This window comes from Polypterus senegalus, chromosome 5, assembly GCF_016835505.1.
Source record: "Polypterus senegalus isolate Bchr_013 chromosome 5, ASM1683550v1, whole genome shotgun sequence".
Taxonomy (NCBI): domain Eukaryota; kingdom Metazoa; phylum Chordata; class Cladistia; order Polypteriformes; family Polypteridae; genus Polypterus; species Polypterus senegalus.
The window spans coordinates 109,216,719-109,231,464 of record NC_053158.1 but is presented as its reverse complement, the minus strand read 5'-3'; the positions used below and the strand labels follow the sequence as shown (position 1 = coordinate 109,231,464).

Sequence of the window (14,746 nt, the reverse complement as noted above, 5' to 3'; positions counted from 1 at the left end):
GCAGTGATTTTCTTTGACATCATGGCTTTGTTTAAGTCCTGATATGCACTGTGAAATGTGGGACCTTAAAAAGTCAGTCACAAAGGAATGCCTCTACCTCACAACTTAAATGAATAGAATCACAGGTTTCCGCTATGCTCATGCAGTTTAAGAAGTTTCTCTTATTACCAGTTGGCATTTATGCATGACTAATTAAGGATAAGCTAAGGTAGTTTACCATTAGGAAAACTAAGCTTTGCAGTCATATGTAAATTATAAATTTGAAAATCAGTAATTTCAAGCAATAATAGCAATTAGAAACACTAGTAATGTCTTGGTTAGATTTTAAATTCATTTTAATGGTATCTTGATAAAAAAAGACACCAAGTTGCATCAAACACATAATTAACTGTCAGGCACAGATGTCCCACTAGTTTTCAGTGAGTGGCAGCTTTTACTAAAGTTCAAGGAATGAAATGTCTCCTGTTTCTTTTTAAGATACAGCTAAATAGTTTTAAAATTGGAGCCATAAAGGATTTGTCTAGTTCAAATAGCCGGCCCATTTTTAAATTAAGCTGTATTTAAACTAAAACAAATTGTGTTTTTATCTGCCAAACAAAAAAAAAGAATTTAAGCAATTGGCATCTATGACCTGCACATCCCATTCACAAAAACACATGACTATAAGTATTTGCTCACTAGCTTTGTTATTTCTTAATGTGTGTATCAGATCACAATAGCTGCCTATGGACGTTTATTTATGTCACTAAAAAAAAAATCAACCTTATTTTGAAAAGATATTGCTTACTTGCATGCAGTATCATTGCAGTTACAGATTAAACAGATGTGTAGCACACAATCAGTGCTATCAACCAAACCAACATTACACGTTTATGTTTAGTTTTAATGAGGTTATTATTATTAATAACGATTTTTAATGTGGGCAGTGCAGAGTCACAGAGTAAGTTACTTTCACATAGCACAATGAGCGCTGGTTTGATTGCTCGTCTGGTCAGTGTCTTTATATAGTTTGGATGTTGTCCCCAAGTTTACATGGACTGAGTGTACATAATTACAGATATTGTTTTACAGGTGGATATTAGAAATGTGTCATTAAGCACTCTCAATTGCCAAAATATGTATTGCAAGAATAAGGTTTCCAATACTGTTCAAAACAATAGTTTGTGAAACTTTTTTGTCATGATTTTGGTAAGAGTTTTTGGAAGGTTGTTTCCAGTTTTGAGTAGCTAAATTATCAAGAAGAAATTATTTTTTTTAAACAGTTTTCTCTTTTTTTTCTAGTTACCATAATACAAAAGTGGTCATGTTGTGCATTGGAATTACAGCAATGGTTTGTTTTGCCATTACCCTTTTTTGCTTTCAAACTAAGGTGAGGAAACTACTTTTCTTTTCATGCAACGGTTATTATTCTGCTTTAAGTGAGTCATCTTTATAGAGCTGGAGTCAAAGGCTGTTACTTTGTTGAAAATATAATTTTTGTTGCAGTTATCAGATGCTACAGGAACTTTATTCATAAAAACATGTGGAAGGGTCATAAATTAATTTTGAATTTCCTGTAAGTTCATACTAATGCTTTATAAAAATCCATATGCATAAATAAAAATGTTCCTAAATATCCGGTCATATACAGTAGTGTATATATAGGGTGGTCCAGATCTAATAATGCAATTTTCATTACACTATAACTTATTAAGTTTATTACATAAAGAATTCACAAAAAATTATAGATTTAATCTATCTCGTTTTTTGCCAACATGAAGAGTTTCAAAACAATCCTGCAGAACAGTTAAAACCTGTGTCAATGCAAGATTTACACAAAAAACTGTCATAAATTTAAAATGTAAGGTAAAAAGATTCAACTTCCTTAGGTAGTTTCTGCAGAGTACATAATTATTTCAATTTAAAATAATTTGTAAGGCTATGACTGCCCCAAGAATTTTATCTTTTTCAGCAGTCTTTAATTATTGCTTCTAGTAGATATGTGGTATCTCTTGTAAAACCAATTATTAGGTCTTTACTTTTTTTATAACATTAAATTGAAGAAAATACACACTAGTTAACACTAGAATCCTTGAAGCCAACAAAAAAAAACTTGTAATCCCAACCCTCCTTAAATTCCTTCGCACCTCTCTATCAGCATCTTTTGTTTTGTAAGTGTGTTGATTACCACAAGCAGCCTGCTGTCCCATACCCCCTTGACGGAGCTCAACTCGGGCAAAAAGCTTTCCCAGCTCAAGGCTTCTGAACTGCATGTGAGGTCCCCTGGAGGTGAATAGGGTAAATAATACAGTATATCGTTATTTGGAATACATGCATTTCATGTGTGTTCCGTGTCTACAAAGATGTTAAGTGTCTAATGAAAGGAAATAAATGCAAGGTAAGAAATGCTGAACACATACCTAAAGCAGAAACTTTTTCCATGTTATACTAATAATGATGTGAAGTGTATAATGTATGAAGATAGTCCAAATATCAAATAAACATGTGCTCTTTTATTTAATAATATAACCAAAGAAAAACAAAAAAATCATTCAAAACATGTTGCTGTTAAAGAGTTACAAACCCAAGGTCAAATGTCAATCGACAGAAAGTTCATACGTATTCCTGGATGGTGCGGGTTTGAGTCCCAGCGCTCCGTGTTTTGAGTAATGAGTGAGGGAGAGTCAAGTTTGTTGCACCACATGAACGTCACTGAAAGAATAAAACTGAATATAAAAAAAAAAGGCTCTAACTTTTACAAGTAGCCAAAATTTACACCGGGTGTTACAGCTTCAATTCAAATGTATGTTTTCATTATATTATAGTAATAATAATAGCAGCTCACTACTCAAAACATGGAGCACTGGGACTCTACCCTGCAACCTTTCGGTTATAATGTAGCAGCTCATACCTCTGCACCATCCAGGAATACGTATAAGCTTTCTGTTAATTGACATTTGAGCTTGGGTTTGTAGCTCATTGTCAGCAACATGTAAATTGAATGATTTTTTTTTTTTTTTACTTTGATTATATTCTTGAATAAAAGCGCACATTTATTTGATATTTGGACTAAAGTCTTCACACATTATACACTTCACATCATTATTAGTATAACATGGAAAAAAATTCTGCTTTAGGTATGTGTTCAGAATTCATTGCCTCGCATTTATTTCCTTTAATCCTACACTTAACAACATCTTTGTAGACACGGAACACACATGAAATGCATGTATTCCAAATAACGATATACTGTATTATTTACCCTATACACCTCCAGGCACCTCACACGCAGATAAGGAACCTTGGTTGAGCTGGGAGAACTTTTTGCCAGAGTTGAGCTCCGTCAAGGGGATGGGTGATGGGACAGCAGGCTGCTTGTGCTGATTGACACATTTACAAAACAAAAGACGCTGATGGAGAAGTGCGAAGGAATTTAAATTGGGCTGGGATTACGGGTTTTTTCATATGCTTCAGGGATTCTAGTGTTAACAAAATCATCTACCATTAGACAATGATTTTGTTCCGTTAACTGGGCTTAACATCAGCAAATTGTAAGATTTACTACAATAACTATTAGTGTATAGAAAGTATAAAAGAGGTTAAATAACACACTCTAGATAGGACAGTACAGCATTTCAGATGGATAACCATTTACAATCACTCTGAATCCCGTCTTTGAAAATGTCAATCAGCCATATACCATGTTAAGGTTCTGATTAAAATCCTTAATAACCCTCTCTGCAAGATGGTGGCAGTGGATCTTATTAAAAGCTGATGATGAAGTCTACAGACAGGAACTTCTCTTGAGTCCTGAGGATTGGTAGCCTAAAGGTGGTTCTTTTTGGTCAATATTGGCTCATAAGCCATTCACTTTTCTTAACAATAAAATCTAATCAGTGTCTGAGAATGTACTCTTGTGTAACATGTCATTAGTGAAGTCTTCTAGTAGAACAAGTGCAGCCATAGCTTATTTTTCAAAGTTTTCTGCACGATTAGGGAGTAATGATATTAGACCTGTGAGGTAAATGTGGCATTTTAACGAAGTGATACTTGAAAAAATGACACAAAAAAAATGTTTTGTTATAATTTAGAGTGAGGTCAACATAACACATTTTAATAATAAATATGTTTTCATTTAGATATAAGTACACAATCCTTCTATTGATTGTTCCCACATTCATGCTTTCAAAAGTGTTCAGCTGAGGCTTCTCAGTAATGATTCTTTTCTCCACAGGTTGACTTTACTTCATGTCATGGACTGATATTCTCTTTGGCTATGGTTCTATTTCTTACTGGCTTAGTGTTGGCATTTACAGCACCCTTTGGATATGTAAGTATTCTTGAATACTCAATTTGGTCCAAAAATGCCTGAAAATAAAAATTTTTATACAGTGTTCTTGAACCTTCTTAATCCAATTCAGTACTTTAGAAAAGATCTGGCAATAATTCAAAATATGACATACATATATTAATTAATAAGAACTGTAAATGTTGCAGCTGACACAATCGCTAGCTGTAACTGTGGTTTTTACATCTCTTAACCTTAAATTATATAGATTGCACTATTTATTAGATTTTTGTTATCATTTTACAATAACCTGTTTCCGCACTTTTTTCTTCTCTTCGGCATTTTAATATTTTTTGTTATCATCTGTTTTAACATTAGTGATGTGCAAAATTGGAAAAAGAAATCAAGCATAAATATCTGTGTCTTTCTCTGTAATAGTCCTTTAAAATAACTTTACAGTCTTATGAAATCTGTTCAACAAGTTTATAATAGTTTTCACCTCTTAAAGGTAAACTGATATTTTTAATTTTATTTTATTATAAATGGGAAAAATCACAACATGTATCTTGAAATAGTAGGTTACAGACAACTGATTCCTAACACCTGGTGAAACACAAACTGGGGATTAACAGAATGCAATACCACTAGGCTGCAAATGTGCCCACTAGCACTGAGCCCAAGGCTAAAGAGTGCAGCTCAGAGAAGAATTGAAAGCTTATTGCTACCCAGACAGGGCTTTCTTTGAAAAAGTAACAAAACATCAGTTATGTGACTGGGGTGTCCAAGAAAATCAGGAGAATTTTTAATACACATTATATTCCTATGTATTTCATATTGTCAACATGCAAAGACAGAACTTTGTACACTGAAAAGTCCCTTCACCAAAATGTAAGCGGAACAATATAATATATGCAGTCCAGCACAATGAGGAGACAACTGCTCTATGAACATTTGGTCCAGCTTAGGAGCGCTAACTAATCAGATAAAGAGTAAAACTGGACAGTATAAACTTCTAATCTTAAAGGAGAACATGGAGCTATGCCAGTGATATTGATCTGCTTGCCATTAAGCTAACCGTTCAATACACTATAATCATAAAAACAAAAGAGGTGTGGCCATATGTGTATATGCTGTTATTTCTTTACAATGAAATTATCTGATTGGGTCAAGAGGAAAAAAAAACACAACACATTGGTGTTTTTAGGATGTCCTTTCTTTGCATAATGGCTGTGTTGATTTAGCTCACCAGATAAACAACTTTTTCTGATTCTTTGCTTTGAATCTCACTGCAAGATCAGTCATTTTTGCATGTGTTTTTCTCCACATTCATGTTTTCAAAATGCTACTGTGGAACTGTTTCCAAAGTAATTGTATACATGTGCCCTTAAGAGTAACTATTTTCCTGCTATGATTTAAATTTAGAATGGTAGTAAATGCTTTCAGGATCTCTGAAATTGATAAAGTTTGTTCAGGCATTTTAGATACAGTACTTATATGTTATAGAAGAAGCAACACATGTCTGTTAGTGTTATGTTGAAGCTTTTGATTTTTATTTTGTCACTTTGTATTTTGAGCAAAGCAAAACGTTTAATTGATTTTTTCTTTTACAATAAAGAAAAAAAATATTTAATTACTTTTTGTGTGAATGGAGTCACAAATCAACAGCAATATCTTCTGCCAGTTGATGGCATGTGGTGACCACTAAGGCAAAGATAAGCAGAACATAAGATGAAAGCGCAAGTGCGAAAGACGCAAGGTCAAAAAACAGGAGATCATTAAACTGAATTGTGAAAACCCAATATGCAAGCCAAAATGAAGTAAAAAAAAAAAAAAAAGGTCTCAGATAAAAGGTCACAAGACATTTTTAAAGCTTTGTCCACATTCTTGGATGACATCAGTAGAGCAATGCTACTTATATACTGTAACCATTATGATGTTATCATGGCACTACCTTCAGGGAATGTCATTGTGTCTAGGCAACCTGCTAAAATGGTGATATACTTGGAAATTTGAAATGGTATTATAGTCTTTAAAAAAAAAAAAAAGGAAATATTAAAATATGGGAGAAAAAATATTTCAAAACTCTCATTAAACTTAATAAAACTAGGGGAAAAAAATGTCTAAAGTCCAGAAAAAAAATGGCAAAACAACTTAGCAAAACAAAGCTTCATAACACAATCTCCATTTTGTACGCAAAATGGTAACTAAGAAAAAAATCACCAGTCATTGTTTTCTTGAAAAAATACTGACCACAGAATAAAATCGTCAGTGTTGTTTTTTGCCATTAAGCTCATGGCGAATGCCACAGTCTAGGTTAAATTTGTAATCCTTTTTTCATCTTACAGCAGTTGAATCACAAAACTTTTGGATAAAAGAAAGAAGGAAGTGTACAGTAAAATAAAAGGAAAATGCTTTCTTAAACTCGGTACACATGAAATCCTTTTCAGTTTGTGTTGACCTTGTCTTTACTACTGAACAGCTTGATTGTTGAAGGTGCTGAAGACTTTTTACAGCACATAGTTTACATTCTGTGTTGTGAACTGTGTCACACAGTTAAATAGGAGTTTATAGGATTGAGACCGAGCAGGATCACTAAGAATTATATAACATGGTGTGGAGACTGGCCCGGACATAGACAGGCAGACATATTCATGTCACCCAACACACATTTATTGACACATAGTCCATTATATAAAAAAAGTGCTCACACAACCCCAAAAGTCCCCAAAGTCCTGGCCTCTTCACAATGCCTTCACTTCAGACCGCCTACTTCTCTCTTCTCCAGCTCTAGTCCACTCCACTCCCGACTCTCGCCTTGAATGAGGGGAGGTGGCCCCTTTTATAATCACCTGGATGTGCTCCAGGTGTTTCCCGGCAATCAAGTGCCGGCTGCATCCCCAGAAGCACTTCGGGTGTCCCCGCTCTTCTTTCCCACAGCACTTCTGGGTGTGGCGGAAGTGCTGAGGTCCAGGGCTCCAAAGGCATAGGGGCGCCCCCTGGCAGTGACCACGGGCACCTACAGGGTGGAGCTTCAAAGCTCTGTACCCGTGGCCCCCAAAGGTACCAGGGTGGTCACCCCCACGTGGTCTGGGGAAGGCGCAAGCCCTCCTCCGGTCCTCCTGGGCGTCCCGGCCGGGTCACCACCCCAGCCATCTCTGACAATGATTAGTTGGGACAAGATCTGTATGAAGCTTCTCTATGCATATTTGACTAACCCCATTGGTTCTGGTCACTGTTGTAATCATATACTGTATAGCAGTTTTCTGTACCTTGAACACATGATTCCAAAAAAATAGATGATACCAAAATACAAAACACAGCAGAACATATACCGTATTGTTGTAGCTATTTTTATATCCATCCATCCATTATCCAATCCGCTAAATCCTAACCACAGGGTCACGGGGTCTGCTAGAGCCAATCCCAGCCAAAACAGGGCACAAGGCAGGAAACAAACCCCACGCTGGGGGTGCGCACACACAGACACAGTAGGGACAATTTAGAATCACCAATGCACCTAACCTGAATGTCTTTGGACTGTGGGAGGAAACAGGGTACCCGGAGGAAACCAACGCAGACACGGGGAGAACATGCAAACTCCATGCAGGGATTTTTGAACCATGAAACGTTAAATTGCTACTTTGTGTGAACACTACACGAAGTTCATAAATGGGACCTGATCACCATAAAAGTAGGTACAAAATGAAAGAGGAGAACAGACTGCAGAATGCACAGGTGAATTTGTTTAAATGACTGAATACAACACTATACCAAGCAGCACAGTTACTTTAATGACACAGATTGGAGAGAAGTATCATGGCAGTTGTATGCTGTTGATTTTTACATGGTTAGGTCACATGGTGGTACAGTGGTAGGCTGCTGCCACATGAATCCAGTGTTCTGTGTCGAATCACACTTCCACTTGCCATCTATGTAAAGTTTGTATGTTCTTTTTGTGTATATATAGATTATTCTTACTTCAATTTTCTTCCCATATGCTGAAGGTTATGTTTATTGACAGTTCTAAATTAGCTATTTGTGGATGTGCGTTAGTGGTCCCAGAAGTGGACTTGGACTCTTTACGAGGTCGGTTCTTACCTTGCACCAAATCCTAATCAAGACAAACTTGGGTCTTCAGCATCTCTGAATTGGATTAAACAGGTTTTAAAGTGTTATGACTTCTAACAAAATAAAATAAATGGTGTAAAACATTAATAGATATTTGTGTGTATTTTTTTTTTTTTTGTGTGTCTATATTTCACAGATACCATGGATACAGACAGCCTATGCAGGACTTGGAGCCTTGGTTTTTACATTGGTATAAGCAATTCATGTATTTTAGTATATTATAAACAATTTTACATTTATGACAGAAGAGAAAATGGTGTGATAGAATAGAAATATATGTTGTATGTTCCTTTATGGTGTTTTGATATGTGAATATTACCAAAGAGCATGCCAAGCAAGGAACAATTCACAGGTTTAAACATTTCTGGGTTAATCCAGATACTTTGTTTTCATTTAATATAGAACACTCAGAAATAATGATATAAGTGTTGTGAGCTCATGGCTAAATGGATTTTAAAAAATCAACATGATCTACAAACTAATCTCAACTATAGGCTTTTTTAAATTTTGGTTTAAAAAGTAAAAGGTGAGCAAGAGCTTTGTTAACCTATTTTATATGTATTTTAGGTCTAATATATATATATACTTTCCAATAAATATGTGTTTTACAAAAGTGGTAAAATCAAATTGCTGAAAGAAATGGAGCAAATTAAAGGTTTTTTGTTTTCCAATGTAAGGAATTGTATGGTGTGGTTTAACAAAATCACTCTTTCTGACATTTCCATTTTTATTCAAACCTGTTTATTTGGACATACAATTAAGTAAACTGCACCAACCACTAACAAAAAAAATGCAGCAGCACTAACAAATTTCAATTATGTCTACTGTGTTACCCATTTGCAAATTTGCACAAGACATAATAAAAGGCAATGCTTGTTATATTAGTGTGTAGGCCAAGGATAATAAAGTTCTTAAATAAAGAGAAGGAATTTTTAAATATTTCCCAAGCAAACACTATATATTTTATTTGCCTGTATGCCCGATTAATTCTGCTTGATAGTAATATTAATAATAATCAGTGCATTTTTCAACAATAATGTCATAAAATGTTGTTACAATTGTATAGTATGTATTAGAAAAGCATCTCTGATGCAAAAAAGTGTATTGCTACCATTGACAGCTATGATTATATCTTTTAATGTACCCTTGAATGGTTTGAAAGACACAATTAAAGAATGTATTAATATTACTGTTTTTATTTTTTACAAAAGAAATTTACTTTGAATTTTCTTTGTGAGGATGAAAGCCTCCAAAAATGCTCATCATATTCACGTTACTGAATAATAAAAATTCAAAACCAATCATAGTTTAAACAGTTCAACTTAAATTAAATTATTTAACGAAAGATGTCTTTGCTGGCATCACACCATTTCAGCGCTTCACTGCTCCAACTGTTTTTTTTTTTTTCTGAAGGTAGTGCAGCTGCATTACAAAATTTCTAAAATGGTAGTACGAATGTGTGTAGTGTGCTGCTGGCAGTGCACTGTAGATATTGCTGTATTCCTCACTCATTTTGAATTGCTTTATCCCTATATTACTAGGGTGTTGTACCGTGTTAGCTATTATGTATGTAGTAAAAAGTCAAGCAAAATTACACCTTTTATTGGCTAACTAAAAAGACTACAATATGCAAGTTTTCGAGGGAACTCGGGCCCCTTTTTTGGGAAAGATGTTGCCTTGAAAGCTTGCATGTTGAACACCTGAAAACTTTCAGTATCAAAATCAGCAATAACAGGAAGGGAACAAATATTTTTTCATTACATTACAAATCATGCCTGTACTGTGATCCCTCGCTATGTCGCGCTTCGACTTTAGCGGCTTCACTCCATCACGGATTTTATATGTAAGCATATCTAAATATACATCACGGATTTTTCGCTGGTTCATGGATTTCTGTGGATAATGGGTCTTTTCATTTATGGTACATGCTTCCTCAGTTGGTTTGCCCAGTTGATTTCATATAAGGGATGCTATTGGCGGATGGCTGAGAAGCTACCCAATCCGAGCATGTATTACGTATTAAATAAAACTCCTCAATGATATACAATATGCATCCCGCGCGGTGCTTTGCATACTTAAAAGCCCGAACAGCACGTATTGATTTTTGATTGTTTGCTTTTTCTCTCTCTTTCTCGCTCTCTCTGACATTCACTGCTCTTGACGTGCACTCCTGTGAAGAGGAAGATATGTTTGCATTCTTGTAATTGTGAGACGGAACTGTTATCTCTGTCTTGTAATGGAGCACAGTTTAAACTTTTGAAAAAGACACAAATGTTTGTTTGCAGTGTTTTAAAGTCCCTGTCTCTACAACCTTATAAATAAAGAATCCTACTTCGCGAAAATTCATTTATCGCGGTAGAGTCTGGAACTGATTAACCGCGATAAACGAGGGCAGACTGTATATAGCAATTTTTTTTATTGGTTTGCTAGAAATTGACACTTTTTTTAAATCAAGGTATCATTAAATTGATTTAAAAATATAACCAAAACATTACTGTTGCTAATGACTGTTACTACTTGAAATGATTTTTAATCTAATATTTAGTTTGCCCTGTTCTCTGAAGACAGCAATAGACATCGTTGTATGAAATCTTCAGTTTCTTGGCAATGTGTCACATGGAATGACCTGATTACATCTTGCCTGAAGAAGGGGCCTGAGTTGCCTCAAAAGCTTGCATATTGTAGTCTTTTTAATTAGCCAATAAAAGGTGTAATTTTGCTTGACTTTTCACTATCTATATATAATTTAAATATAATCATCTGTAATTGGAGACATATAGGCATTTCGTAGAAGTCTGAGAATGTGATGATGGTGTTGACTGTTCTTGATGATAGCTAAAATGTGTTGTACCTACTTCAGGTTAGCACTGATGGTGACCCCATAAAATTCAAAATTTTCCACAGCATCCCCACCAATGTACAGTAGGTAGCATTGTGATTTGTCTTACTTCCTTACGTCTATGATGAGGTCTTTGAATTGCTGACATTAAAAGAGGCTTACCTTTTACCTACTGTTTTCCATACACTACTGTGTCAGAAGGTAAACCTCTTTTTTGCAAGTCATTTTTCATTGTTGGTGATCAGGCTTAATATAACAGCATTGTCTGTAAAGTTAATAATGGAGATTGAGCTGAGGTGTGTCTGGCTACACAGTCTTAATTGAACAAGGAGTGTAACAGGGGTTCAGCACATTACTCAGTGTGTAAGCATTGATCTTGGCAATCCACACTTGCAAAATTCCTTTGCTCCATTACACAGAGCACTTCATAAAATTAATGCTATATATTAATTTATTCTTTGTTAAATCATAACAGTTGTTCTGCATGTTTTCAGACATATTCTGTTATATCCACTGCTTAAATAATACGGTTGTTCTTTTGTAACTAACAAGTAGGACTGAATTTCTATTAATGAGAAGCAGATTATATTTCATGAAGCGAGTAAAAGCAATCAGTGAAACACCTTTATTTATTTTTTCAGTGTAATTCTAATCCTGCTTTTAATGTGATTTGTCTAGTTTCACTTGTCATTGCAGCATTTATTTTTTGTCTTTCAAAAATGACATGTATTTGCTCTAGATATTATCAGGAAGAAAGATGTTTCTTCTTTTGGAAATAATAAGAGTACTGTTGTACTTTCTAAGTGTCAAAAGTGGATAAATGAAAAGGTTTAATTATCAAAAACAGAAACAACCTGTAGAATCTGACATGTTTTATACAGTATATTAATCTGTAAGCATTGTGTAGACATATTGTTTTAATATGTCATCTTTAACTTGACCCTTTTGTTAATTTTTATTCATAAATTTTCAAATAGTATACATTTTCTGTTTCAAATTCTCTTCCAAAAGCTTTTCCAAAATCTGTTTGGAACATTTTTACCTTATTCTTCTTTGCCTAAAGATGATTTTGTCATTGCAGTTTCTGGCCTTTGATGTCCAGTTGCTGACAGGAAATCGACGATACTCCCTGAGTCCTGAAGAACATGTATTTGGTGCCATGTGCCTTTATATGGACATTGTCTATATTTTCTTCTTCCTGCTGCAGCTGTTTGGAAGTCGAGAGTGAGATTGCAGTTTTGCACTTCACAATGAAGACATCAGTAATCTTTTTCTTGTTTTGGAACCCTGCACGGAAGTAGCCTGTGGTTCTTTTACTGAATAATTTAACAGGTTTGGTTTTTGAAGCAAGGCCAAGGATATACCTTCCTGTTTTATTAATTCAGTTACTCTTACTGCTCACCATGAATAGCTGGACAACCTGTTCTAACCTAAACTGCATTCTTCTCAGACTGTCTTTTTTCCTATTGTACTAGGTGATAAAGGGTTTACCAGTTGTTAGATCCAAAGTGTGTGTACTGTAACAACGTACCTTCTGTTCATGGCAGTCAAATGTTACATTGTAAAAGACACAGTAAAATCTTAAACATGCATATACCTACAAGATGAATGGAAGGTTACCTTAAACATTTTGCTACTTTTTTCATTATACGTCCTTCTGACCTGAATTTTGGTTTTTGAAGAATGTAAACGAATCTAATATCTCATATGTTTGTAGCATGAGGCACAGGCACAAGTAAAGAACAGAAGAATTGTGTTGTATGTAATATATAGCTAACCTTTATTGATGATTCCCTATGTTCTTTCTTGGGAATTGCAGCATTATGGTCAGGAAGAACAATGAGTATATTTTACTAAGAAACATTTAATATCTTCTTGCTGTTCCAGATAATATTCAAAAGGAGTTTTTATTGACCGGTGTTCATAATAAATTGCATTATCAAAAGAACAAATTAATGAACACAACATAATCCTGAATTTTGATGTTTCCTTCAACACTTATGCTGGTATATTTAGCCTTCATAGTAATGTTAATGTTATGTATTTTGTATTTAAAGGTTTGATTTTAGTCAGAATGCATTATGGAAGGTATAAAGTGAAAAGTTCATGTATTCAAAAAGTTTCTTATATTGAATATTTTCTGCACTTCCTAGGGAGTACAGGCATTTAAATTCCTACTTCATTTTTTTTTTTCATGACTGTGAATCTTGCATCTACACTCACAGTTTTGAGGTATAATTTAAAAAAGATAGTGGATTGGGTTGGGCCAATACACAGTGGTAGTAATGCCTCAGATGCCAGTCTGAATGTTTTTCATGGTACATTATGTATTTTAACTCAAAGATGGCTAGTTGAGGTGGATGAATGTCCAAAACACATTTATATCAATTGTAAAGTGCTTATATGTTTGTACTCAAGAGGCAGTTCATATTATGGAGAAACGTTAGATGAAAAACTGTAATAAAAGAAGCCTATAGCATAGAAATTCATATGAAGGTAATTAAGTAACTGTACCATAATTTTCTGTATTAGTGTGCTTGATAGGACCAGTGCACCATGTAGTGTAAGGTTAATTTACACCGTAGGATATACAAGTAGTTCATTCAAGTGTAAAATGTTCTTTGTGATTTCTGTCCCATAGGTATACAATACTGAACCCTTTAAGCCCCTCAGACCTTTATACATTTTCATGAGTGGTTTTGGCAGTCTCACTAGTTGAGTTTGCTAATTACAAAAGAAAGTCAAAAAATACTTGCAAATATTTTTTCACTTAAAAATCTATTTTGATAGTTGTTGTTGATTTCAAATATTTTTAAATCTTCCAAAATTAAATATTTAATAAACCTAGGACTATTAATTGCAAAATTATAAATGATCAAGATAATAGGTAAACTTGGCTAGTTTATGTGAACAAAAACACATTTTGCACTTTGTTCAATGAATGATGCACCTTCATCAATTTATAGAGGTAATTACATTAAAATGATTTGTTTTAATAACTTTTTATATTACAGTACTTGACATTTAAATTATCTTGATTTATTTGTATTACAAATATTGTAAATAGCACTACAGTGTTTTTATTTAATTTGTGTGCTTATTAAATAGATAATACTATTTTGTTTTTTATTTGTTTGAATAGCTAGAATTAGTTTACTGTATATGTACCATGTGCAGCTTATTTTAAGTGAGCACCCTCATTTGGTAATTTTATTTTTACAATGTGGGAATTAGACATTGTTACACATGAAAGTGAAAGTTGTGAGGAGAGGAATATATGCAAGAACAACACCTTACAGAGCAAAAATTTTTAGATAATACCTTAATATTCAGTTTCCCAAGTAGTCTTTAAGAAATACATTTATTTTTGGTACTCTTTTCCTTGCATCAGTCAACATGCAATCCAGCTTCTGATTCTAGAGAATCAAAAGCAAAAAAAATGAGTAATGCTCAGTGCATCTGTTGTAATTTGATTTAAAAGATGTCTAAGTTAGTGATAGTGTGCATTTTCT

The 14,746-nt window shown here is 34.2% G+C and overlaps 1 protein-coding gene across 2 annotated transcripts in view; it reads left to right on the top strand.

Annotated features, from left to right (window-relative positions):
* The window catches only part of faim2a (Fas apoptotic inhibitory molecule 2a), a 113,567-nt gene extending 99,325 nt beyond the window's left edge, over positions 1–14,242 (top strand). The window contains exons 9-12 of one of the 2 annotated variants that reach the window (XM_039753224.1): positions 1,282–1,369; positions 4,214–4,309; positions 8,532–8,585; positions 12,316–14,242. In XM_039753224.1, coding sequence (XP_039609158.1) covers positions 1,282–1,369; positions 4,214–4,309; positions 8,532–8,585; positions 12,316–12,462 — 385 coding nt within the window. In that variant the 3' untranslated portion in view covers positions 12,463–14,242. The remainder of the gene's footprint in view (positions 1–1,281; positions 1,370–4,213; positions 4,310–8,531; positions 8,586–12,315) is intronic. The other variant, XM_039753225.1, reaches the window with a different exon arrangement.
* The last annotated feature ends 504 nt before the right edge of the window (positions 14,243–14,746 follow it).